At 34.1% G+C, this 27,695-nt stretch overlaps 1 protein-coding gene and 1 pseudogene across 1 annotated transcript; both read right to left on the minus strand.

Annotated features, from left to right (window-relative positions):
• Positions 1-1,319: 1,319 nt before the first annotated feature.
• Positions 1,320-27,695, minus strand: LOC124930277 (nuclear-pore anchor-like). The gene is made up of 47 exons (XM_047470632.1): positions 27,279-27,695; positions 27,037-27,183; positions 25,524-25,622; positions 25,122-25,250; positions 24,935-25,027; positions 24,772-24,837; positions 24,136-24,225; positions 23,959-24,036; positions 23,401-23,510; positions 23,100-23,220; positions 22,922-23,014; positions 19,117-19,165; positions 16,740-16,843; positions 16,600-16,668; positions 16,131-16,274; positions 15,942-16,046; positions 15,741-15,854; positions 15,570-15,648; positions 15,239-15,282; positions 15,093-15,166; positions 14,620-14,722; positions 14,343-14,477; positions 14,166-14,264; positions 14,009-14,050; positions 13,873-13,926; positions 13,116-13,295; positions 12,946-12,998; positions 12,683-12,857; positions 12,510-12,593; positions 12,355-12,429; positions 12,097-12,281; positions 11,918-12,020; positions 11,154-11,270; positions 10,334-10,426; positions 9,716-9,874; positions 9,580-9,633; positions 9,225-9,338; positions 6,132-6,209; positions 5,707-5,856; positions 5,442-5,513; positions 4,044-4,199; positions 3,902-3,955; positions 3,711-3,798; positions 3,566-3,630; positions 3,336-3,455; positions 2,924-3,038; positions 1,320-2,786 (listed from the first exon to the last, which is right to left on the minus strand). Exons 1-47 carry the CDS (start codon positions 27,582-27,584, stop codon positions 1,579-1,581), a joined length of 6,045 nt encoding a protein of 2,014 aa, XP_047326588.1. The 5' UTR covers positions 27,585-27,695; the 3' UTR covers positions 1,320-1,578.
• LOC124933229 lies at positions 7,878-7,992 on the minus strand (annotated as a pseudogene).

Genomic DNA, 27,695 nt, shown 5'->3' on the forward strand with positions numbered 1-27,695 from the left:
TTGATTTATGTGATCATTGTTGGGTCTAGTTGTGTACTTAAATACAACGGCGAGCTATTTGGTCCTATATTGATATGATTAATTAAAAAAATTGTTTATACAACATATGATTGATATGACACAAAACTTCAGGCGGATTATGATTGATATATTTATTTTATGTACATACGTGACCCAGTGGGAGATTGTTGAAGTTTATGGGGTCACTAGGATAATAAATATTTGTGCAAATGTCTTATTTAATATAAATTAAAGTAATGTGATATAATGTGAAATTAAGTTTATGGCTTATTGGTATATTTGTCATGAATATAAAGTGAGGATATCTAAGTGATATTTCTAATTTTATGAAGGAGCTAAATTAGAATTGATCAAACCATAATAACTAATATAATGTGATTATTTTATAACGATAATGGTTCTCATTTGAAGTACATACAAGTCTTCTTAAAGTCTTCATCAACAAAGAGAGAAGCTATTGACGTACTTATCAAATTTGAAGAACAATTCCATCTAAAGAAAAAGAAGATTCATGATTATAATTGTGTTACGCTTCCGTATTCAGATTTTAATTTCTCACAATTTAAAAAAAAAATGGGACAATGGATTAAGTATATAGTCCGCAAACACACTTAACCATTTAACTAGGCGCAGAATTTGTCGTCTGACGGACTCAAACCCAGAAACTTAGGGTTAGTATCCACCTCTTATTTCCGCTACACTAGAAGAGGGGATTTTCTCGCAATTTAAATTATGATATAGTTCAGATTATTCTAAAATTTCATCCAAAAATCAAACTCAAATATATCTACAATAGCATTCCACTACTTTCAATGTATTAGGCTCGGATATGTAGTATTTTCTTATTACATGTGTATATTATTATTAGATTTTCAATTCTAAATAATCTTTACCAATCTATTAAAGTATAGAGTTGCGCATGAGCTGAACAGGGCAGGTCAAACTTGGGCTCAAACAGAGAGAGCAGCAGGATTGGAGTGGGAGCCATATATTTTTTTCTAATAAGTTAATAGGAACGGTAGAGGTAGGAGGAATTCTGGATTTGAGGTAGAAAATAATATTTTCTGTCAAAACATTATTAAAATATGAAATCTTTTTAGTACAATTGATTAATTGATTAAAGTGTTATACTATATTATATCACAGCTTTTAAGACATATATCAACTTTAATATTATTATTTAATTTAACAGCTTAATTATTTCCATAGATTTTAATCTATTCTGTTTTTTTTTATTTTATTTTGCTTAAAAATCTTGACTTAATACATGTGTATAATTTATAGTAATTGTTGTAATGAACATTAAATACCAATATCTAAATATTTCCACAAAGAAAATAACTGCTAGAAATCTTTTTCATCAACTCAACGAGTGTTCATAGCAAAAAGGAAAAGAAAATCGTTTGAGTCTACATATTCAAATGAATTGTTCACATCGTTTGAGTCTACATATTCAAATGGATTGTTCACTTGAATAACATAAATACCACACTTTATGTTGAACTAAAACATCCATCCATCTCTCAAGACATCCTCCAAGAAAGAAGTAAAACATATTTAAGACTGTCCTCCGCCAGAGTGGGGTGGTTGGCCGCGGCCTCCGCGTGCACGATTTAGGCGTCCCCTACCTCTTGGTCCCTGAGATGATGATGATGATAATCCTTGCTGCCTTATCATAGCAGCTTCTTTTGCCCTTTCGCGCAGATTAATGGTTGTCTGTCTCCTCGATATGGGAGACTGCTGCCTTGTTTCTTGTACCTCAGATCTCTCCCTTAAAGGAGAATGTTGCTGTTGCCTGATCACGACTACTTCCTTCTCAGATGTCCCCCCTTGTTTTGGAATCTTACTACGAGCAGTTTCTTCTTCAAGGATCGCGGTGGGGGTTACATCTAATTTGTCAACTTCCAAGTGAGGAGACCCTGCTTCTTCTGTTACTTCATTCATCTTTTCCATTGCATCCGATGTTGCGTTATTATCGCCAACGTCGTTGTCGTCTAAGTCCTCATCATGATCTGAACTAGGCAATTCACCTTCTTCCTGATCACTGTCAGTTTCTAATCCTAACTGCTGTTGGACATCCACCTCCTCTGTGGGAACCATTGTATCCAACTCAGTTTGGTTATTATTGTCCCCACCAACCAAGGTATCTTCATGCAATTCAAGTTGATTCATCATGTCTCCTCCTCCCTCTTTGGCTTCCTCCTCTTCCTGTTCGTCAGAAATTCCTCCAATCTCATCAAAAGTTTCATCATTTAATTCTTCCTGTGGCACCACCACTCCCCCCGCATCTGAAGGTATAATAATAGCTTCCGAGTTTTCTGTAGCCGGTTGACTTTCCATTGCAGCAGCCTCCTGTGGTAATAAATTAGAGCCTCTAAGTTTCTTTAATGAAGGCATTGCCTCATCATATGGAATCATCACATCACGATGAAGAGACAAGTCAGACAAGTCAGAAGTGGATGTTGCTGCACGTTTGCGAGCAATCACTGTATTTTGAACCCCAGAGTCCACCCCATGACTCTCCAGGCTAGGAGCAGAGGACATGGAATCTTGGCTGGTTCCTTCAATTTCTGACATTTCTGTATCTCCCCCCAGTGATTGCTCTTCACGCTTTGACATTTGAGGACGAACTAATCTCCTCACAGATTTGCGAGACTCAATAATACTTTGTTTTGGGACTCTCCTCAGTAGTTTCTCTTCTGATTGTTTACATACTGGAGCAGGGAGAATACTTAATGACGCCGTAACAGGAGGAACTGGTTCACCTGAAAATCCAGAGGAGGCCTAGATGAAAACACATTTACTAATAATAAAGCAATAGTAAATCAGAACATAGAAGTTGAAACCTTTTACAAATTCCAATGATAAAATGAAACAGAATATAAAAAGTAAAAGGAGGAACCTGTGTTAATAACAACAGAAGTCGATGATGCATCCACTTTCTGAGGAAGATCGACAACAGGAGTTCCATATCCACTAGAAACTGAGTGAGCAATATAATCAAAGTTTTCTAGTGCCTGAAAATAAACAGCAGAAAGTTCATCCAATTGCGTAATAGAATAATCTGACAAGCAAATGTGTCCTGCTAATAAGAAATATTGAAGTAGAATCATAGGAAGGCATGCTTATATGCTTTAACAGAGAAAAATGTCTGATAAATACTTAACCTTCTTGGAAGAGTTAATAAATAAATATTTCTGTAAAAAAAAGAGGTAATAGATAACAAGTTTTCTCCAGAAGTCTTAATACACAATAATAATCAACATTGATAAAGCCATATATGAGGAAAATAAAGCAAATGTTGTAAAAGATACCTGACTGGAAGTCACAAGATTTTCTAATACAGTTTTCTCAGCATTCTGACACTTTTCTCTATCCCTCTCTTTTTCCTTCTTTAGCTCCTCTCTCTGCCTCTCCACAGTTTTCTCTAGAATCTTCACTCCCAGAAAAAAGAAAAGGGTTACACAGGAAGATTCATAACATGGAGGTGCATAAAAATCTAAGCAAAATAAAAAATAATTAAAGAATAAGTGACTTTCTAAACCTGAATTTTGGTATCTTTTTCCTTCATGACTTGTTCACCAGCAGCTTCTCCATCGCTCTTCAGCCCTATTATGTACACTATCAGAAACAAACTAATTGCCTCTAAGATAATGACACCTATTTTTCACACATCATTAAATTAATACCTTGTTTACACTCCTCTAACTGTTTTGACATAGCTTGTTTCTCTTTACTAAGATCATCTTTTTCCTTTGACAAACTATCGATCTTCCTCTGCAATTTTAAACAGATGATATAAAAAAGATATCAAGTCAACAGACAAAAACGAAAAGTAGTCAAATCATATGATTAAAAATGAGGATAAAGTTGTAACAACCTTAAGTTGTATTACTGTCTTCTTCTGCTTCTCAAGATCTAATTTCATTGTACTCTGAATGATGACAATAAAAATTGTAAGACTATGTAAGCTACTCTGATTATTAAAGGAAAATAACAATTCACATAATTTTTTTCAGTACCTCAACTTGCAAAATTTTGTTTAATCTGCTCTCCTTCTCATTTACTTTTGTTATTGATGTGGCAAGTTCTGATTCTAATTGTAAGATAGAAGCATCTTTCTGACAAAGAAGTTTTCTTATTTCCACCAGCTCGCCTTCCTTAGAACTGATATTTGCCTGGAGAAAGAAGTATCACTTCTATACTGACATAATTTTCAATTAACTAATGGTGTCTTGATGTATATACTAGAGGCAAGACCAACTAAGATTCTTTGGATGAATCATACAATCTCATGCATATAATGTATTTTAAAGAGAGGGCATGACCCGTGGAATAAAATTATCAGAAATCTTATTCTCTTTTTTTTTTCTGCAAAATGAAAGCAAAATAAGAGATGAAGAACACACAATATAAACTTTAATGTTTTATGTTATATGATATGAAGGCTTCGAGGAAAAGGGAGATGACCTCCTCTAGAAATGAAATACAAGGAAAATTATTGAAACGACAAAGGAAAAAGTGATAAATTTACAAGACTTTACTTCAAGATTAAGAGTGACATAATTTTCAGTTTTGAAGTTACCAACTAAAACTTTTTTCCCAAGGTTTGATCTATCTGGTGTAGAAAAAGTGCAAACTGGGTGGCCTTTACCTTTTTTGCTAAATGGTAGCCTCTAGTTTGCATTATTGCTTAAGTTTTATTTTCTCAAATACACTTACATATAATTGTTTTTCACTCTCCACTCAACAGAAGGTTCAATTAGGATGTGAGCATTCCCTGAATTCGCCTTACAATCAAATTTAGCTCTCGTTATCCTCTCTTTGGACCTAAAGAATCTTTTGAAATTCCTATTGTGTCTCATTTTATGAATCATTGCCCAAACAATCAGGACCTCGACCCTTTGCTGCTCATTAGTTCCATGAGAAGCCATCGTCGCCAAAGAGGTCGAGCGAGTGGAATAGAAACAATATTGCATTGGTTGCAAGAATTGCCATATCTAGAAAGAGAAAATGAAATATATGCAACTACTTGTGTTTCATAATTCAAATGGTTACTTATTAAGAAAGGAAAGGAAGAATATATATATATACTTAAACAAAAAAGTGCAGATTACATCTAGTCAATTTACATCTTAAACAATAATCAATTTTCATTTACCACACACAAAGAGGTGTGATGTTTAAGCAGCTTTAAGTTTTCATTATAAAGGAAAAATATTGAAATATAAATGGACTGAAAAGAAGAGCAGTTGTCTCGCTAACATATTAAAACTACTGAAACCATCATAAACATATATTTCACACGCATATCACTAGATGCTAAACAATTAAAAATACAGAAACCATCTTGCAATATATATTTCACACGCATAAAGAAATAAATGTTAAGGACATTAGTGACTACAAACATTGGTTACCTGCATCTGCTGAACAGCTTCTTTTGCATGAGCATAATCTTCCATGTCAATATCCTGGCATCGCTCCAGCAACTGCATAGAGCATGGTAAGTGTATATAACAGTGAGAATGTCTATAATTTTCCTTTTTTTATATCACTAACATATACAATAAGTTAGGGCTTATGCAACTAAATCGTGGAAATCCCCCTCTAAGAGATTGTTGTCACAATTACATGAGCAACATCATATCAGTACATGAATTAGTAATTATAAGAATGTAATACCTCATGAACACGGCTCTCCAGGAGATCTTTTTGTCCTTTCAGCATTTCAGCATCCTTCTTGTACACTTCAAATTCAGTTTGTCTCACTCTCAGTGAATCTTCAAGATGCTCTTTTTCAACGATTGCATTCTGGGCCATTACATTTAATTTCTAGCAGAAAAATCATATTATCCATGACATGATTTTTAGATCTCTATGATAACAAATAAAATAAGACAGACTTCTTCATCTCCTAGCATTTATTCTTATCAAGATCTTTCAAAAACAAGAGTTGTCAGTAAGAAACAATGTTAGGAAAGGTTATCCATCTTTTCAAGAATAGTTGGCTAATGTGTATTTAAAGGGCACACCCTATGAATAATATTTAACACAATTAAATACTCTTATTTCCTTAATAAACAATCATGTCTTTTGCATGCACAAACCTGGCATTCCTCAAAATTTTGCTTGTTCTCCTCTCTAAGTTGCAAGTTACTTTCACGAAGCAGGTTTAGTTCCCTCACCTGTAGCATAATAAAAAAATAAATAACATCCTGTAATTTAGCAGGAAATATAAAGTTCAAATGGATAGTTGATATACCATTGAAGACAAAAGAAAGAGCTAGTTTTCACAAATTTGAAAATTATTATTTTCTTTGCAATATCTGGACTCTGTTAAAGTGATATTACAAGGTTGATTGGAGTCAAATTAACCCATAAAAATAGGAATGGTATTTAGGATCTGAAGAGATAATGGGTGACGAGACACAATATAGAAAAACAGTTGAAGAAAAACACTTTTGATTAATTGCTTGATTATGAGTTTATTCAGAACACGGCATATCCAAATTCCTTCATAAATTCAAAGAACAAGCGCCTTAAATCTAGCTTCATCGATGCTTCTTGCGACAAGAAATTGTTTCTTGATACTTGAGGCCTACGTTATGGTTACTACACTGTTGGAATGCCGCGACGTCGTCATCAGAATAAACTTAAATAGTTTATGCATCAATGCGTTTAAGCAATAGCGCCTCTTTTTAGAGAAAAATTATAGATGCCATAAAATTATGCATAAAAGCTTTATATGTTCTTCTGATGGACCGTTTATAAAATGGTTGAGAGTTTGAGACAACACTAAAAACAAATCAAATGTGAGACAAATCGAGTAGACATCCTACAAAACATTAATATCTCCCTTTATGTTGAATGTAAAGGGAATGCATTCAAGTGTGTCTTGCATCCGAACATGCATGTTTCTTTCAAATTTCAAATTTTCTTTTGCCTCTTTTCTACTTTGCACGCTTCTTTTTCTTCTCTTATTGCTTTTCTCTCTAGCCTTTTCCTCTTTTTCTTCTTTTCTCTTCATTCCTCTTTCCACATTTCTTTTCTATCGTGATATCATCGAAGTGAACCAGATGATGACAACGAATGGTTGATAGGGATACAAAGAGCGTGACTTTGTTCATGATGGTGATTATTTGACTTGGCAAGATTAGCGGATATTGTCGGAGTTGATGAAACTCCTTATACATTGAGGAAATCCATAGGGACCTCAAATACAATTTCATCTACACCTTTAAGAAGCTCGAAGGCAATCACATCTAAGTCTAAGGGGAAAAGATTAATAGGAACATTTAACACATTTGATCTTTTAGATGAAGAAGATGAATTTGATTTCGATGAAAAAAGTGAAGAAGAGAATGATGTCGAGCATTTATGCAATTTCAAATGAAGAAGATGATCTTGATCTTGATGAAGAAAATAATGATAAGGAATTTAGATTATGTTTTGAACTTTTTTCTAGTTCAAGAATGGATGGTTTTTATGTTTTAAACTTATATTTTTGTTATGTTTTTTATTTTTGATATCTATATTTTTTTTATGCTTTATTTTCAAATAGCCCTCGCTACGCTATTCGCTTTACGCTATAGCCATGAGCAGCTTTGACGCTATAAAAAAATATGTTTCAGATTACGGTTTAGAACGGTTTAGAAAGACGTTTTGTACATTCAAGAACCAAACACCTGTGTGGAGCTCGCGAACAACGATCAATATCCGAACAGAACGGATTCGAACGATTAGATGTAGTTTCAAGTCTCTATTTGTGGCCAATGATAAGAGAAGACTAGAAACTGGGACACGAAGTTTCAACTTTCAGGGCTTCAATTTGTGTTTTTTACTCTTCTATAAAAGGAGTGCGACACGAGGAATTCTCAGGGGTTCACCCATCCTAGTACTACTCTCTCCCAAGCTTAACTGCGGAGTTCTGATGGGATCCGGTGCATTAGTGCTAGTATGATCGCACCCGAGGGCTTCAATTTGTTTCTCGTAAAAGAGTTGCTGGTTGAGCAGCATGATTAGAGGGGTTCTTATAAGACTTAGGCTTCTCTTCCAAAGGCATTCCATTGAGAAAATAGTCAATATTTATCCTTGGTTTGACAATTTGTCTTGCAGTGCTAGCACTAAGGATTGTTGTGGCGGATCTGAAGATCATTTGATAAAACTTGTTTGAGTTTTGGTTTCTTCGCAAACAAGGAAAAACACTAAAAATCTTTTGATGGACCTATCATCAATTCACTACAAATTTCTTCCCAATGAATTTCATCAAACACATTTGTCTAATGCAAATGATTTCATTTTCTTTGTCTAATTCAGTGTTAAGCCAAATATGAATTTGAAAGTACATTTTTGTTCAATTTGTTTTTTCTATGTAACTGCATCAGCTTGGTTGGTCCATGAGAGAATGTCAATAGCATCAACTTGGTGCGTTCAAAGTGTTTTCTTTTCTTAAGTTCGTAGAGGCAAAGAGCCTTGAAGAGTTGCTGATTTGAGAGGAAGTGGTGTTGACATAATCTCAAATATCTTTAGAAGATTCATGGTGAAGGAAATGTTTTTCCATTTCATTTATCATGGAATTGAGAAGCCAAGAAGATATGATGAGATTGTTGTCAATTTCCCAAGCTCCAACATGTGTATCTTACATTCAAGAATTTTTAGAAGGTTAAAGATTTTGATGGTGCTAGAACATTCAAATTTGCACAACAAATTTGTAGTAGGTTGTGCAAGAGTTATTGAAGATAGGGAAGAGTTTGCTGGACAATGAATTAGGGTGGCGGAGAAGATCCGAAATTTCTTGCAAGAGAAATAGGCTACTTTGTGTTTAGATATCAAATGATGTTGAGAAACCATGACAAAGATTATGACATATGAGAGGCAAAGGAGAAAAGAAATGAAGCAATACTTCTTTTGATTGTGAAGAAATGAAGCAATACTCCTTTTGATTGTGAATTGCTTGATTATGAAACATTACAAAATGGACAAGTACTTTAATACAAGCATGACATAATGGAAAATAAATACAATGGGGAGATCAAAGCATCCTCAAAATGTGAGGCATCATCTAGGGGAGACCAGAAGGCTTGATTTTTCAAGATAAAATGAACATTCAGGAGGAATAAGAAATGATTATGCTTAACATAAAGATAAATAACATAATACTAAATGTACAATTAGAATAAAATAAGATAACAATAACCAACCTGTAGTTGCAAAGATTTGAACTCTTCTTCTGTTAGTAAGGATGTTCTTGAATTCGCTCGCTCAGCATGAAGTGAAGCTTGGGCTGTATCCCCAGCGTTTAAAGCACTCTCAAGCTATAGAGAAATCCTATTATAGTTAGTACACAGTAACACCGAGAGATGAGATGTCAAGAAACTTCTCTCATTTGACACCAAAAAAAAATCTACTCGAGTTCATTAATGCATATATTCCTTGTAAAACCCTCTTTTGGAAAGAAAGGGTGAGGGAGCTTAATAGAGCAAGAAACATAATTCACAATGCGAAAAGAAAATCAAACAGAGAATTACATCAAATGTTAAATCGAGTATTAGCTACCTGGGATTGTAAGCGAAGCTTTTCCTTCTTCAATAAAGAAATCTCAGTTTCTGCCTGAAAAAGGAGTAGCTACATCAGTCATTGTGCAATACTATAGACTAAAGATGAGTCAAAGCTAGTTGTTTTGCATGTATACAATTTCTTTCGATGGACGTAGATAATTTACTATGCTCTGTAACCCATTATCATTAATTCTATCTTGATCACTGCTTCCAGAAGATACTCCAGATAAACTCCGCTCCTTTTCTGCCAACTTAATATGTAAAGCCTCCAGCCGATTATGCAATATCTTGTTCTGGGAAAAGTTGACAACCAAAGTATTATAAAACCATAGCAAGGGGGAAAATCATGTTAGGAAACAACAGTGAGCACAAGAAAAAATATAATTCAGTCATTGAACAAGAATACATATATAATAGGGAAAAAAAAACTAAATGTGGCACACAGAGAGGGATGGGGACAATTAAGAGCATAAACTTCACTAGGCTACAAGCCTACAACATTGGAGCTGATGGCAACATTAGCCATGTATACATATAATAAAGGAAAGTCACGGAAATGCGACTTACCCATAAATCACCATCATTTTATAAGATTTCGATCATGACAAGGAGCGCCATGTAAAACTCAAAAGGATAAAATGTTCATGATGTCAAAGCTAATACAATTACCAACATACATACGGGAAAAATAACATGTAGTGCATACTGCAAGACACAAGCATATTTACAAAAGATGTGAGCAGAGAAACAACCTGCTCATCGATTTCTCTGAACTTCATCTCAGAATAATTCTTTGATTTTTCCATGATTGACTTCTCAATTTCCCACCTTGTCTTCAAAGCATTCTATTGAAAAGTCATCACATCATATCAAACATATAATTAGTCATTGAGAGATAAAAATACTTGGTTCTCTTTTAAAATTATTGATGACTCAATCATTCAGTTTTCATAGTTTCAACCTTTGAATACAAAACAAAATTCAAGGATCATGTAATGTTTGTTAAAAGCTGAAGCTACAATAAATTAAAAGCACTGTGTGAACTGTAAGCCTATCACAGAAGTGTGTGGATATGATGAAGGTCAATTCTGAATTAATTAGGCATCCATCAGCAACAGTTGCCAAAATAAATTAATTGCATTCTTACATTTCTAGAGAATGAAAATATGAAGCTCACATAAATCAAAATAGATCATTGGATCTTTACCCTTGAATGTGATCATGAGATCAAACAAGTAAACCATAAATTGTTCTATCCAACATGTCCATACTCACAACAGGGGCTACATGCATGTTAAGTTGTCATAGTTAAAACATATGTTTGTTTGTATACAACTGACAACAAGTTATCCAGATTTGAGTAACAGACATCATATCAAGAGTGAAACACACAGCAAACAAGGAAGAGATGCAAGAAATGAAAAAGTCCAATAAGCGACTAAAAGGATAACGAAGTAGTTCAATAAAGGAAAGAACAAGAAAGCACCATTTGGACCATAATTTAAACACACAAATGACCTAACTGCAATTCTTGGGCTCATTTGAAATCTATAGCACAGGTAATTAACATACATTTTCTGTTTTAAGAGTATCCACCAATTTACGATGCTCAGAAGCCTCTCCTTGCAATGATTCCAAAGCAATCGATGTTTTATTCAGCTCTTGAATTGTCTCTGATTGAAGTATGACCTGCAGAATTGCAGAAAATAGTTCCATTACATTATGCAACTCACAAGAATTTTCACCTCCATAAGGAGCTTCAAAATTGTTACAAGCCTGAGCAGTTTATCCAGGGTAAATGACAACAAGCAATAAGAAAACACACAGCTCCAGTATGCAAGAATTCTTAATTTATATGCATTCTGGAGAACAGGATTTAGCACTTAATCTAGATTCAGTAATGTTCCTATGTCCCCAGTGTATTGTTCAACGCCACTCATGTTCACAAATTTTGGTTAATGAAAAGTTGACATTTTTCAAAATATATGTATATTAAGTACAAATAAATAACATGGATATAACCAAACAAAAACATTGACTTGTGCACATAGCATAAATAGAAAAAGGAGATTGGCCCAAAAGATAATTTATTAAGGATCTTTTTATCTTTACCCTCCTACAATGGATACACACAAAACTAAGATCACGCAATTAATGCCCCAGAACTTGCATTGTTTTTTAATGTTACTGGGAAGACAAATTGTAGTCAAACATCACGCAAAAAGTCTAAACTCTAAATAGATATATTTACATAAAGGATGCATCGAAAAACATACATATTCAATTGTGCATGAAAAGGTCCAACAAGAAAGCACATTGATCAATTTAAGGGTTACCTGTCTTTCATAATTGGACTGAGCATCACGCCATCTTTGATGTTCTTTATCCAAATCTTCTTTCAATGCTAAGATTTTGGTTCCCATCTCAGTTATTTGGGATCTACATGCAACAACAAAGATTAAGTCCATTTCTAAATTTAACAAGACAAAAAAATGCAAATAACTAGAAATCTCACGTTTTAAGAGCACATTCCATCTTTAGCCTGTCAATCTCTAAGAAACAAGACGCGCGGCTTGATTCTTTCTCAGCAACCAAAGATACCACTTCTGTGGACTTCAAACTATATTCAGTTTCAAGTTGGTCGATTTTATTCTTAAATGATAAAATCTGCAGTTCAAGTGATTGCTTCACTCTATCCGCCTATAGTTACCAGGAATTCAGATCAGATCATTATCTGACTTAAAGCATCAGCATGAAAATCATACCAATTTACCTCAGTTTTAAAATTCTCATGCACAAGTTCCATCTGTTTTAATGCCTCATCATGTACGGTTGCGATGTTCTTATACTGCACGATAAAGAAAAGGGTCAACAAAATGAACTTTATAAAAGCAAAAAGTCAAATACTATAAAATAAAACTTATGTACGTGTAGAATGTGATCCTTGTTAGCCTGTGCTTCTTCTCTCAATTTTTGTATCTCCTCTCTAGCAGCTTGTAAATCAGAAATTGCCTGCAGTAAGTTTATATAAAAGCAATCATAAACCAGTACAGCATAAGGGAAATGGCAACTGCAACTGAAATGAGGTGTGACAGGCGTACCTCATTACTCGAAGAGAAAAGCCCTTGATCACTGCCACTTTGAGTAACCTGTATCCACAGAAGGAAGTGGATGAACAAAAAGAACATGCCTAAATAAATCGATGTAACCGCATTACATTGAAAGAAACTAGATAATGAAATATTGGTGAGGATAGTGCATAAACATCTTCTACATCTGTTTACATCAAGTTACAACCTTTAAATACATTTATCTTGTACAAAGCAAACATTTCCAGATATAACTAAATGCAGTGAAATCTTATCTGCATACCTTAACTTCTCCCGATTTGTTCTTCTCCATACTGAAACATTGGGCCTAAGATACAAATAACAGTAGAAAGATGAAATAAATATCTGAATAATAAAAAGGTAAATAGATAATAAAAAAAATCTTGATTTTTATAATATAATATAAAGTTGTAAGACACCTCACCTCGGCAGCAGAAGCCCTAGCCTCGGCTGCAGCAACAGTATTTAAAGAATTTGTTAATTCTTTTCCAGTTTCCTCGACTTGTCTCATAGCACTCTTCATAATTTCTTCTCGATCAAGCATGAGACGGCGAACATTATTACGCTCCTCTTGAAGTTCTTTCTTAGCCTCGGCACATTCCTTCTGAAAAATAGAGAAATAGTGTAATGCAAAGATAATTGACATGGTGCAAAAGTATGAAGGTTAACGGGGTCCCTAAGGATTGATCAATGTTAAAGAATGGATGTTTAAGAGTATAAGGGGGGAAAAAAATTTCAACTTTGTACAGTTCATTTGCAACTTGTGTACAAAATCTGGACAGAAATAAATGGAAGTCTTTGGTTCCAAACGTAGAAGTGAATATGAATTTGGAAGAAGATTCATGAATGTGTTGTCACACTAAGAGTGAAATTTGGAACAAGGTAGCCAATACCACTCAGAATGTGTTGTTTTGCATGTAATGAGGTATTGACACTTCAAATATAATGATTGGTTGCTAGCTTGTTGCATGAAGGTTGACTTATAGTGTTTAGATTTACTTTCTTTGAGAAATATAACAAGTAATTATTTCAATTTCATGTATTGATAACGTCTATTTCATTGATTATTTATAATAAAATAAAATGTTTATCCTTTTCTCAAAATAAATATATGATAAATTACATACAAAATAAGATAAAACTATAGAAGCATATATCATAGAAGGCTGTCTACACCACACCTCAATATGCATAATGTGCTCCTCTTGTTTTCTCTTCTCTGCCCTTCTTGATTCCTACAATCAATAATATATGCAAAAGATGACGCATGGGTAAAAATATAGCCAAGTTGCATTTGGCTAAAATAGAACAGACTACCTCACGAACTTCCTCAGCACTCTGAATGATGTCTAAACTAGCCTGCATTACAAAGTAAGAGCTTATGTAAAGGAATAAAATGAAAATGTATACACCTTTCTTTTCTTTACCTGTGTCATATTAAATTACAGAAACTTGGTTTGCAGAAAAGACAAACCTGAAGACGGTGAACCCTTTCAGATAAGCAGAGAACTTCTTCGGTGGCTTTCTTTTCAGAGCCCAACAACATTTCTTTTGCATGCTTCAAAATGGAGACCTGCAGAGCATCAGAGGATTAAATAGGATTTATAATTATAGTGTGGCAGCTATTGCATGCATCAGTATGATGTCAAACCTCAATAGTTAGTTTTCGTGAGAGGTCTTCAGCATTATGCATTGATTCTGAAGATTCCCGCACCCGTCGCTCGTAGCCATTTATTAACTGAGACAATTCTACATTTCTGGCCACAATAGCTTTTGTTTCGTCCCTCTGAAATTTTAGAACCATATATGTAAGTAAAACATATCAAGTTATCCAACGTCAATCCAAATTCAAAGAATTCTAAATGTACAGAACTAAGAGAGCTTCAAAGGCAGAAGAGAAATGACTAAGAGAGAAACATCACAGCCACCTGGTGTTCAACTTCATTGATGCTTCTTTCAAGGTTCTCTCTAGCAAAGTTCACTTCTAGAGCCAACTTGTCACGCTCTGATTGTACTGATATAAGCTCAGTTCTGTAATATAAGCCTATTAGATACGTTACATTGTATGCCTTAGTATACATACACTATTATGGTTCTACATTCAGAGATAGAAACAATCACTAACATCTTTCAGTTTATACCACCATGACAAGTGTAAGATGTCATGATCTTAATGCACTTGTGATTGGTGCTTATGGAATTATGTTGGTAACATCAAATGGGAAGATTTGAGTCGATAATTAAAAAACCAACTTAACGCTCATGCACAAGCTTGTTTATTCTATAGAACAATTTGAGCACGCAAAATAAAACATAATACCTCAAAGAATTTTATGACACATTTCTTCAAGGTCAATTATGCTCATTTTAAAAGAAAAACATTAAAGTCCATATCCATTACCTCAGCTTCCCCACATTTTCCTCAAGCCATTTCACATGGTCAGAAGTTGCTTCTTGAGCCTTCTTTACAGAGGCCTGCAGTATAAAGAGGTTAGAGGATTAAGTCCGCTGGAATAGATATGAAAGTGAAAATGATTGCTATGTCACCTTAGATCCTTCAAGTATAAGCATCAAATCCCTCTTCCCATCTTCTGCAACAAGAATGGCGGATAAAGGTATTTACAGAAGATAATGTTGTACCACATCATGCATTATTAAGATAAAAGTAAGTTCAAATTTGCAGATGATCACATATGCCTGAAAGTATAATTCTCTAAATAACTTTACAACAATGTCCTTGCTGAGTTTCATAAGGAAGATAAGCATGCCTTCATGCAGGACAGGGTAAACTCAATTCAAACTAACCATATGACTCCCTGAAATGGGCACAACAGTCAACTACATGACTGACAATCACAGATATGAAAAATTTACTAACCTGGGGCAGCCTCTATCACTTGTGAATTGCTCAAATGGAGTTTATTTCCTTCTTCATAAAGCCTTTTGTACATGGAAACCTATCAAAGGGAGAGATAAACCAAGAAGATAAACTTGACAACTGTTTGTCTCAGCAGTCACTCATTCTATAAAAAATTTACAAATCATTTACAGAAGTGTGCAGTGATTCAATCATCCTCTCTTGTTGTTCAGCTCTCATTAGCACTTCATTAACTTTAAAAGAAGCCTCTTCATTTTGTTTCTGAAACTCCATCTCAAACTTCTCCTGAAAAAGTGGTTAATTATCAAACAAAAAAGAAAAAATTACAACGAATTAAGACCAATAGTAATGAAGAAAAGCAGTTCCCAAAACCTTTAGCTCCCCCTCCTTAACCTCAAGCTGATCAGAGAGGCTGCGAACAATGCTTCTGAGCCTCACATTCTGCTCAACCAATCCACTTATGTCCTTATATGTTAACTGAACATTTCCACAAGAATAAGACATCAAACATGGTTCTTGAGAGTGAAAGAATCACTTCTGAAAAAAGAGAGAAGAAATTACCAGTCGTTCAGAAATTACTCTATCAACTTCAGAGTCAGCATTTAACTCCACATAAGGAATATTGATGTGATCAACAATACTATCAATTCCACTAGCTCCACATTGGAGCTGTACATCCCGACATTCTTCAAGAAGAACTGCCACCTGATATATCAAAAACTTATCAGTGATAGAACAGTAAAGCCATAAATATGGAATAATGCATAATGTCATCCAAGCTTATTTCTAAGGACTTGGACCATTCCTTTATCATCTCATTTTGCATTATGTTATCTCTATCTCTTTATTTGGATTAATTACATAATGTAATAATGTTCTTTTAATTGTCGATAACATCAACTTACTCAAACTCATCTTCCACACCATTGAACTTTTTAAAACACCAAGCAGAAAATAATATCAGGCTTAGTGCAAAGGAACGTATTTCATATAATATCAAGCCTAGGATAAATTACAATTCATTAGTTACCTGCTTCTGGAGATCAACAATCTCTTTATGTGCAGTAGTATAGTGTCTTTGATGTTGCATCAACTCAACCTAGCTCACAAGAAATGAACGTCTATATCAAGATGAGAACAAAAGAAAATCATAAATATATGAACACTAACCCTTAATTCTTGGATAGTCTTCTCCAAGTTAGTCCGTTCAACTAGATAATGTTGCAGTTTTTGGTTGACAACCGCGTATGCCTCGGTCAGTTTTTCATGCTCAGCTGAAAGAAAAAATAATGTGCGAATAAACAATTATAATACAAATAAAAACTAACAGGTACATCACCATCTTCATGAAACCATACTTGGATCTTATAACACTGGTAGTTTGTGAAGAAATTGAGAGTTCATGCTAGCATGAAAAAGGTTATGGTAAACATACCATAAGCATAAAAAATAATGTCATCATAAAATGATGGGGCTGAGTTATAATGTGAGTACAGAATATGCATGCCTCAATTTCTAAATGGTGCAAACTTACTTCACAACACTTTGAGAGGTCATAGTTATAAGCAAACATGATGTTCCACCAACTATCATATTATATCTTTGCATTCTTAATATTAGTCTCTTTTTGCATTTCTAAATTCTTTACAATTGCAATACCCATCTAGAATGTTAACTTTTTCTGTGAAAGAGAGGAGATTCAATAAGAAAAAAAAAAGGCAATCCAATTAATACATGTTATTTCTTGATCCGGGTAAAAAATAATTTATATAATTTAAAATAAAGTAATATTAAGTATCATCTAGGTTCATAAGATAATTAGCATGTCCAAATATAAAAGATTTGTGTAGAGAATAAATCTAGGAGTGAATGATTAGAATGCAATCTTTGTAATTGTTTAGGAGATGAAGGAGATACTCACTCCCTAAGTTTTGGAATCACCCTCTATATACCCTCAGATTCAAAATATTCTCTCTTTATAGTGTATTGTGAATTTGGTTAGTGCTTCTACATTGTAAGTCCTCAACAAGTGGTATTAAGCCTTGTTAGAGGAAGAACACACTAGATAAAAGATGTTTAAAGTATTCTTGTGGAAAGAGCGGACCAGACCCAATCTAGAAACTAAGTTCACAGTTTCGGTTTTGATTTTGGCTGATTGAAAACTTTGATAACATGGCTGTTCGTTTTGGTATAAATAAGTTTACAGGGAATAATGACTTTGGACTTTGGAGGATCCATATGAGAGCTGCCTTGTTGCAAAAATGTGGTCTTTCATGATTTGTTGAGTGTGGACAGAATGTCTGCCAGGTACACACAAGTACACCGAGAAGAGGAAACTTGATATCAAAAAGAAAGCTCACTACACAATCATTTTGAGTTTGGGAGACAATGTGGTGAGATGGGTGTGGAAGGAGACATCTGTTGCAACTCTTTGGGCAAAAGCTTGAGTCTGGACAAAACTTGAGTCCATCTATATGACCATGTCTTTGGTGAAGAGACTAATGTACATGAGGCGGCTCTTTGGTACAAGATGGCAGTTGAGAAAACAATGGAAGAAAATTTGGATGCTTCACTCAAAGTTACACTAGATTTGAAGAACATGGAAGTGAATGTAAAAATTGAAGACCTTGCACTCTTGTTGCTCCAATTTCTCCCAAACTCCTACACTCATTTTGTTGACACAATATGTATGATAGAAAAACCATAACATTTGAGGAGGTTCATAGTGCACTCTTGTCTAAAGAAATATCAAAGTTATTCGAGAAGGGAATAGAGTAAGGTGAGGCCTTAGTTGTATGGGGAAGACCATCCAAAAGGGACCAGTGGAATAAGAAGAGGGGTGAATATATTGGAGGTAGATCCAAATCTCGAAGGAAGTTGGGTGCTATGAGTGGTGGGAAATAATATAGCTTGTAAGATTGAGGGAATTGGTTTATTGAATTCAAGATGGTGAATGGCTCAATCTTGGACTTCAAGGAGGTGAGGCACATTCTAGATTTGAAGAAGAACCTGATTTCCATAATAGTACAAGATTAGATTATCAAGGGTATGATGTTACTCTAAAATAATGTACAAGTCACATGATAAAATTTGGTAATGTTCAAGGCAAACTGAGGCAAAGCTGGCTTCCACATCCTTGAAGACTTCAAAAGTTTGTCTACAAGTGAGTTCAATGGTGGACTCTCACTCAACTAGATTGTAGCATTTGAGGCTAGGGCACATTAGCCAAAAGGGTTCTTGGAGAGTCAACTTTGAGTTGGAATTTTGCAAACATTGTGTGTGACAAATCAACAAGGGTCCGTTTTGGAGCATCTCAAGTTAAGAGTAAGGGCATCCTAGACTATGTCCATTCAAATGTTTTCTGTTGTATTATCACTGGCTAAAATAGAAATCTTGTAGGTTACATGAAATTCATAAGAAAACTGCCTACAATTTTTGTAGCATATATAAACAACAAGCATAAATAGCAATTAGTAATATAAGACATATAGTTGAGAAACCTATTATTAAGTAAAGTTCTCAAGGAACATCCATAATTCTCACATACCTCGTTCATGAAGTATGACAGCAGCTTTATCTTCTATTTCATAAAAAACCTAAAAAGAGGGATAAGATATCTGCATAAATGCTACATAGAATGGACATGACAACACAACCAACAAAATACAGAAGCAACACATGATAAACTTACCAAGAAAAGTATATATCAAATGCAATATCACAGTGCTGAACATCATCCAGAATAAATAAAAGTCTAAAACTAATTCCAAAGGAGAAGGGAGCCATTTTCATTCTTAGTGATCCAGTTCTTAAAATTGGGTCTACTTTTCTAGTACCAGTCCATAATGATCAAAACTGAATACGTCAAGCATTGTATCGCATTCCTCAATTAATAAAGGACAGAGAAAGAATAGGCTCAAATTCACAATAAATTTGTTTAACTGAATTTACTATCTAGGAATAAGAGTGTAAAACCAAAAGAAATAAGTTTTCTTGGGAATGAAAAATTGGAAAATTTGTTTTTACATAACAGGTTTGTTTACAAACAATATTCCTTTTAACTAATGTAAAGATGTGATGGTATATAATACATCATAAATGGTCATCTAACACATCATTTACTACCATCAGAAATGGGTAAACAAACAAGTGAGTAACCTCCACAAGTAGTTGGTCTGGTTTGGTAAGTTCGTGTAAATTAGTGAGAGGGAGAGAACGTGAGGACTCACTGTCTGATATTTTCATTATACATTATACATATAATATATATTAGAAAATAAATGAAATAATACTAAGTGGGTAGTTATTACAACTTCCACATTCCCCTCACTAACAATAATATTAACATTCCCCCTCAAGTTGGAAGGTATATTGTACATTCCTAACTTGGCACAGAAATCTCAGCCTTGGTGAGAATGTCAGCAATTTGAATTTGTGATGAAATGTAAGAAAGCTCAACAATCTCATTGTTAACTTTATCAGAAATGCGGTGTTTAACAACTTCAATACGTTTTGTTTTGTCGTGATGGAACGACTTCTTAGCAATACGGATAGCTATAAAACTGCCACAATGAAGCTCTTTCAGAAGTCTAACAGACCATATTCCTTTACACAGTCCAGGAGTGAGAGATCTCAACTCAATTTAACCATTACTTTTGGACACAATTGATTGTTTCTTACTTCTCTAAGTCACATGATTTCCCCACATATAAATTCAATAAGCTGGAGTAGATCTTCTATCAGTGATATCTAAAACCCAGTTTATATAAGTATAAATTTATACATCTCAATTTTCATTCTTAAGAAACATTAACCCTTTTTCCTGGAGTGTCCTTTATCTACCTCAAAATGTGATAGATAGCATACATGTGTGTTTGAGTAGGACAATTCATAAATTGTTTAACTACACTTGCTGGAAAGCAGGTAACAGGACGTGTATGTGATAAGTAAATGAGACAACCCACCAATCGGTTGTATCTCTCTATCACATCATCTTTTTTAGATCTTGTTGTAATGGGGCATAGGACTATCAATTGATTTGCAACCAACTTTCTTGTTTCATTCAACAAGTCTAGAGAATATTTGCGTTGGGACATAAAAATACATCTAAATTTTCATCCTGAGAAAGAACTTGAGATTGCCGAGATCTTTTGTGTCAAATTCTCTTCAAAATAATATTTTTAACTTCAGAAGTTCTTTCTTATCGATACTTGTAAAAATAATATCATCAACATACATGATTAGAACGCTTGCTTCCTTTTACAACATACTCTTCAATCTCATCAAAATTGTCTTAACCCTATCTCATCTTCAATTTTTGGATATTCTATTACTGTTCTTCCTTATCTCATACTCTAATCCTTAAAGTTTGATACGGGATAATTCAGGAATTAATTGGTATCTCGATCTAGGTTTTGGCTCGTGTAGTATATCAAAGCCACAGCTACACACTATATCAAGACGGCTATATTGTGTTTGTGAAACACATCCAGACAAATGAGTAGTTCATTTGTGCACATAAGTCAGATTATAACTCTTACTTTCAAGTTTTTTTTACATGGAGTTGAAGCCATCTAAAAAGGAATCTTCCATAACAAAAATATATCAAGCTAAAGGAAACTAGTCGGCTTGGGTGCAAGTGCAAAACTCTGATGGATCCTTAAATGAAATCGAGTCACAAAATAATAGTGCAAAGGTTATCGGGGGAGATATCAAACATCAGTTTTTTGTTAGTGCAATAACCAGCACATGAATAACTCCACGAATGAACACGGTTTACCAAATACTAAGAATCCTCAAAAACAATTCATAGGAGAAGACTACTATTCCCAAAGAATGAACACTGGAGATCAATGAATTTTCAAATGGTGTACAAGGAATGCCACTGATTGACAATCAGGATAGTCTGATTACATGAAGGGCGAGAAGCAGTGTCAAAGCAAAACTGTGAGCACAGCATCTTCGCATTTGTGAACAGGTATTCAAAGTTCTAATGAACTCAAGATAGTGTCATGATTGGGAGTCAAACTGCACTGTGATAATCAAACAGTTATAAGTATCACAAAGAACATAGATCACCACGAACAAACAAATCACGGAGAAATCGATAAGAATTTCATAATTGAAACACGATGAAGGGAACATGTGAACCGTCTTATATTCCCTCACAATGACAAATCACATTTGAACTCGCATAGGCTCCTTCAAAATCCAAATTTTGAAGATCTATGCAACAAGAACATTTACAACGAGTACAACCCAACTTGAGGGGAGTATTCAAGATTATGGAGAAATCAAGGAGATATTATCGTAATGTTTGTTTGTGTCTGTTATTGACAATTTGTTGAGATTCTGATTTTTGTTTAGTTAATGATTTGATTGTAATACCTTCCATATAACAAGGAAGCTAAATTTACTTAGACAACCCCTCTAATAAAGATATAACAATTAAATACAAAGCAAATTCTCCATCTTTCTTCCTTCTAAGATATTTTGCTCAAATAACTTAGAAGGCTTATTCTCCAACTACAACCTAAAAGGCATAATTAGCAATTTCTCTTACATCCTCTACTACCCAACTTGGGGGAGTCTTGTATTTCAATATATTAGTCTCCCTTCCAAAACAGATTAGTCTTTCTTCCTCAGATAGATTAGTGATTTATTAGAATAAGATCATATACAATAAGGAATGTTTATTTTATGTATCCATAGCATGTATTGCAAAGTCATTCATTCAATTCAAGAATACAAGATATTCTTCACTTTGAGAAACTTCCACCTAGAAGTTAAATCAATTTGGAAACAGTTGAGAATCACTTAAAGTGGAGCAAAAAATTTATTTGAATCTAAGTACTTTAATATTAATTTGAGAAATTGTTTTTTTTGGAAAACGGTTATAACCATTTTATTAAAATCCTAAAAGTGGGAGGGTTATAAATCAAAGCTAGACAAACCCTGGCTATGATTAAGGATGACAATCAAAAGACCCTAAAAAAAACTGATTGGTAACAAAGAAATTGTTATTGTAGATGAGATTGACGTATATGAGAAGAAAAAAAATTGAAGAAAATTGGCTTGGATGGTTTTAAGAAAACAAATAGGCTTGACAAATTCAACAAAAAAAAAATTAATTAGAATATATTTTTTAAAGCTTCCAGATTGACTCACTCTAGAGACCCTCATTGTTTTAAAATTTGATCAGTTAATCTCATGTCACAAGGACTAGCAAATTGATTACTGCAGATATTAAAGGTATAAACCTGAAATGCAAAATAAAAAGAAGAAAACCTCTCATAATGCTAGGAAAACAATGCTGTCAAATACTCTAAGCTATAAAGACCGTAAATACGTACACGCTCCAATACAGCTTGAGTTTGCTTTCTGTCCAATTGTTCATGCTTCAAAGCATCCACAGCTTCTTGGTATTTGGTATACATTTTACCTAGCTTCAATATAAAGTAAAAAACTAAAAATGGTGAAAAATGAAAATAATACTAAACGAAGAGAATTAGCAACCGGCATATAACTTACACTCCAACCATCCCTTAAAAGAGAAACTGCCAATGTTGTTCCAGATACTCCTACAGGAATACTAGGAACAATTTGGCGGTTATCCTCTACAGTGTCTTTTTCTTCAGCTATCTCACCCCATCTGCCAAATTAGTAAAGAACACCATTGAAAGAACTCATCAGATTTAGAAGAAAAGATATACAAGGAAAAAGCATCAATTGTTTTAAAGATTGCACATGTTATATATTGTATTTCTAACACAAGTACAATAGAAGTTATCAGAACAAATATTACCCGGAAATTGAAAAAATATGTACTTACTTCAGCATGGTAACAGAGCTCAAAGGAAGAAGATTCAGCTCACTTGCTTTTCTATTAGCCTCAATCTCGGCTTCACACTTTTGTAGTTTCTCCTTCAGATGTGCTGTTTCCTATTATTTAAAAAACAGTAGCAGTATAAGGAAACTCAACTATAGAATATAAATATCTAAATTATCTAAAGAGATGAGATTAAACAGAGTACCCAACATAAAATCAAGCACAGCAATGTGTGCAAGCTATTATCTTAAACAAAACCTATGGAAACAAACCTGCTTCTTTAGCAAGAGATAATCATATCTTAATTTATATTAGGACAATTCAAATCATAACTTTTCATGTTGTTTTCCCATTATAGGTTGAATGCTAAAGGCTCTAAAATGTAGCCCTTGAAACAAAAATGGTTAGCTCTCTTATGCAAGCAGTTCTTGTGCAGAAATCGTGGTATTCTATAAAGATTAGGAAAAACATGCCACCATTCTAAAACATCATGAAACCAAATGCTCTGACTGGTCAATAATAGATTTCAAATACCAAGATTGAGCATAAAAGAGAGAATACCTTTTCAAACATTAATTTTGCTGATGTTTCTTTCTCAAGCCTTTCCTTGTAATCATTGTTAACATGATCCAAATGGGTCTAAGAGCAACAAAGTGTAAAAAAAAGGACAACGTCAATTCAAATTCATGTCTGGGCAACAACCACATACAACCAAAGAAAAAACACTTGAAATCTTACATCCAAGGCCTTGATCACTCCTTCAAGCTCTCCAGCTTTTTGTGACCATTCCTCTGAACTTTCTTTGTATAATCCAACAAGTTTATTCACCTGAAAAAAAATTATGTCTATGCTTACTTGAACAAATGACATAAACATGTGTGGAGTACATCTCATAACTCATAGATATGAGTTTATACATACTTGCAAAGCGGAAGAAACAAACAAGGACTTCAAGTTTGGTTAAAGGTGGAACTTTAGAATTTGTTTTTTGAGAACTTAAGAATTGACGTTCAGTTTTGTTTAAAATAGGACTTGAAGTTGGAGAAAAGTTCAAAGCAAGACTTCAAGTTATTAACTAATGGGAACAGTAAATGGTGTCTAATCGTGAGGATGTGTTGGTCATTAGAACTTCTTTTAAATTTGAACGGAGTGTAAGTTCATCAAGAGTAACTCAATTTCAACTTTCTTCAAACTCTGAATCTTATTTTGAACAAACTAAACAATAGGTCTGTATTAGTTCACCTTGCCAAACTTCATGGGGTTTTGGCCTATTTTTTAGAATATGAATGTTCTTCAAACTTAAGAAACAACCAATAAATGGGCAACCATTTCTTTCAATTATTTTGAACTGACAAAAAACTTCAGACTCCTTACTGTTGAAAGTTCAGCAGTAAATTGTTCTTCATTCGCTGCTGCAACATCTCTAGCTGCAGTTAATTCCTATCAAATGGAATAAGTATCAGAAGAAATATTCCAGGGAATGATCTAATCAAAACAGACAGATAAAAATTAAAATACATTGATTTAGAAATGTTACCTCTTGTAGAGAGGATAGCTTTATTTCTAACTCCACTGATCTATCCTTATTCCGATTTAAAGAGATCATACTATCATTCAATTTTTTCTCCAACTGGACAATGTATATGCCAAAATGGAATATAAAGCAAAACAATAATCAGATAGAAAATAATGATCTAGAAGTAACTTATAATAATAATACATACATCTGCAATCTTAGCAGACATGTCTGCCTGCACATCACTTTGCGTCATGCGTACTTCAGTGAAACTGTTAACTTTAGTACTAAGCTCATCATTGAGCCAATTATTGTGCTTCTCAATAAGTTCTTTTTCCTGCTCACATCCAAAGAAAAATTCAATTTAGCATTTGTATCCTCTGAAAACTCCAGAGATAAGGAACAGAAATTGTGATCAAAGAAAATTTCAAAATGTTCAGAAGTAATGATTAAACCAGGACAATATTTGACTCTGTTGACACATTACTAGAATTAAGGAATAGAATTTAATTAAAGAATTAAATTACCAGTATATTTTAATATACAATAATTATCTAGTTAATAATTGAATATATATTAATAAATAATTATTCTTAAAATATCCTTTTACCTGTGAAAGACGAGAAAAAGAGCCGCGACACCGTGCCAGCTCAACCACGATCTCATTCAACTTGGCTTCTCCTATTGCCGCACTGTCATTCAAGTTAACCTTCAAAGTAATTTAGGGGGGAAAAATCAATGTGCAATCCACACAAGCTATAAATTTGGTATTAAATCTAATAGGTAGTTGGACCAAAAAACTCAGTCTTCTACAGAACTCAGACAAAGTTTTAGCTTAGTGATTAATTAAACCAAGAGACCTACATAGAAGAGACTCCAAATAATAAGCCATGTAACCTTCAAAAACTATCTATCTAGCTGACAAGTGATCTAATTTCAAATCATAGACGTGCTCATTTTCACAAAATTACTTTCAAATTTATGAAGGAAGTGGAAGCTTATGCCTTCAGAAGTAGTATCAGAAGAAAAAAAACAGCAAAAGGATGTACTTACCAATACCTCAAAAGGTCATCAACAAATATAACCTTTAACTGATGAGAAGCCATGTTATGTCAATTGTGTCACCAGATTACTTTCACCAACTAAAATGTCAATTTAGAAAACTTGTGTTTTGAAAGAAATAAGTTACTAACCAAGTTGTTTCAATAGCTTTTCTTTGCCTAACTATCTCTCTATCTCTTTCAATATATGGTCGTTAAATTAATCTATTACCTTGAATAATTCAATTTGTTAATGACATAATTCAGTGTTCCAACATTAGTTTCTATGAATTATATAACTTATCATATTATTAAATCTCTTTTGCATGATCCAGATTGATTTTCTTGACCTTGGTATTCAAATCCTCCAAAGCTCAGTCTTGAGTTCCATCTTTTACTAGAGCACTTCATAGACAAATACATGTGATCTAAGAGTATTTTCAACTGGGCCTTATTATACAACAAATACATTAGTTAAATAGCCTTCCTCAAGTTCAGGTTGCAGTACTACCATGCCAATGAACTACTTATTTGTTCTTAAATTTGGATTAGGTTTCTCATCTCATTATATAGAATATTGTTTTCCTCATACAGTTCCCATTTCTTTCCCTAATACAGCACAAAGAAGCATCAATAAGCATCATAACCTTTCTCCTACAGGTGTGCATCATAACCTTTCTCCTACAGGTGCACATCATAACCTTTCCCAGAGTAGCAAATTAAAACAATAAAACTTGGATGCTAAGCATGCAGAGGAAACTTCTCGTTAGCTCATTCATCAGCAAACTACCACTCTACTAATTATATACTTGAGAAAAGAGAATGCTAATCAGAAAGACCAGTTGCCACTTTCATAGCATTCATGACAACAATATTGGTTGTATTCCATGTAACATACAACAAATAATAAGCAACATAGAAAGAGAGGCAAATCATTATGACAACCTCACTAAATCAAAGCATAACCATTAATGGGCTCTGATAAAATGACAAACTACAACTATCTTGATTCTAAGGTCGGTGTCCACATTCTAATGACACAAAGTTAAGCAAAAGGACTTCGGAATTGGGTAAGTTACATACAATTTTCTCATGATAGCTCTTGATGGTGGCATTTTTCTCGCTGATCTCGGTGTCCTTATGTTCAATTAATTCCATTAACTGACTCTTGGATTTGTGAAGTTCTGTGACTTCCGTAGACAACCTTTCAATATCTCCATCTTTTGCAATCTACACAAATTAAAGAAAATCAATATCACTTCAAGTGAAATATTAGACAAATAGAAAACAAAAGAAACCCTTAAAACTGAAAACTAAATATGTACGCATTTGAGAAGAGCTTGATGTTTCTCGGCTTGGACTTGGGTCAGGTCAGATAAGCGTTGTTCGAGGGTGGTATTCAATTGGGCGTTCTGAGTTTCAATCTGGTTGAATTCAGATGACAGAGATACATATTTCTGCTCCAGAATGGAGCAGGTCTGCTCGGCGGTGATAGAAGCGGCAGCAGCCATGGCCTTAACCGTCTCATGTTCGGCATAGAGTTGTCTAATGAATGAATCGGCTTTCTCGGAAACAAGAGAAGCATCGTTGGAGCACTGGTCGAACTCCTCGTCGGTGAGAAACAGCGGCATACTGCTATTTTCTCAGCCCTAAATTGTAGAGATTGGAGTACAGAGTAAAATGTGGCAATAAGTGCAGATCATGTAGAGGAGGGTTTCCTCTCTTACGAATGAACTTTTGAA

This window comes from Impatiens glandulifera, chromosome 3, assembly GCF_907164915.1.
Source record: "Impatiens glandulifera chromosome 3, dImpGla2.1, whole genome shotgun sequence".
NCBI classification, from domain to species: Eukaryota; Viridiplantae; Streptophyta; class Magnoliopsida; order Ericales; family Balsaminaceae; genus Impatiens; species Impatiens glandulifera.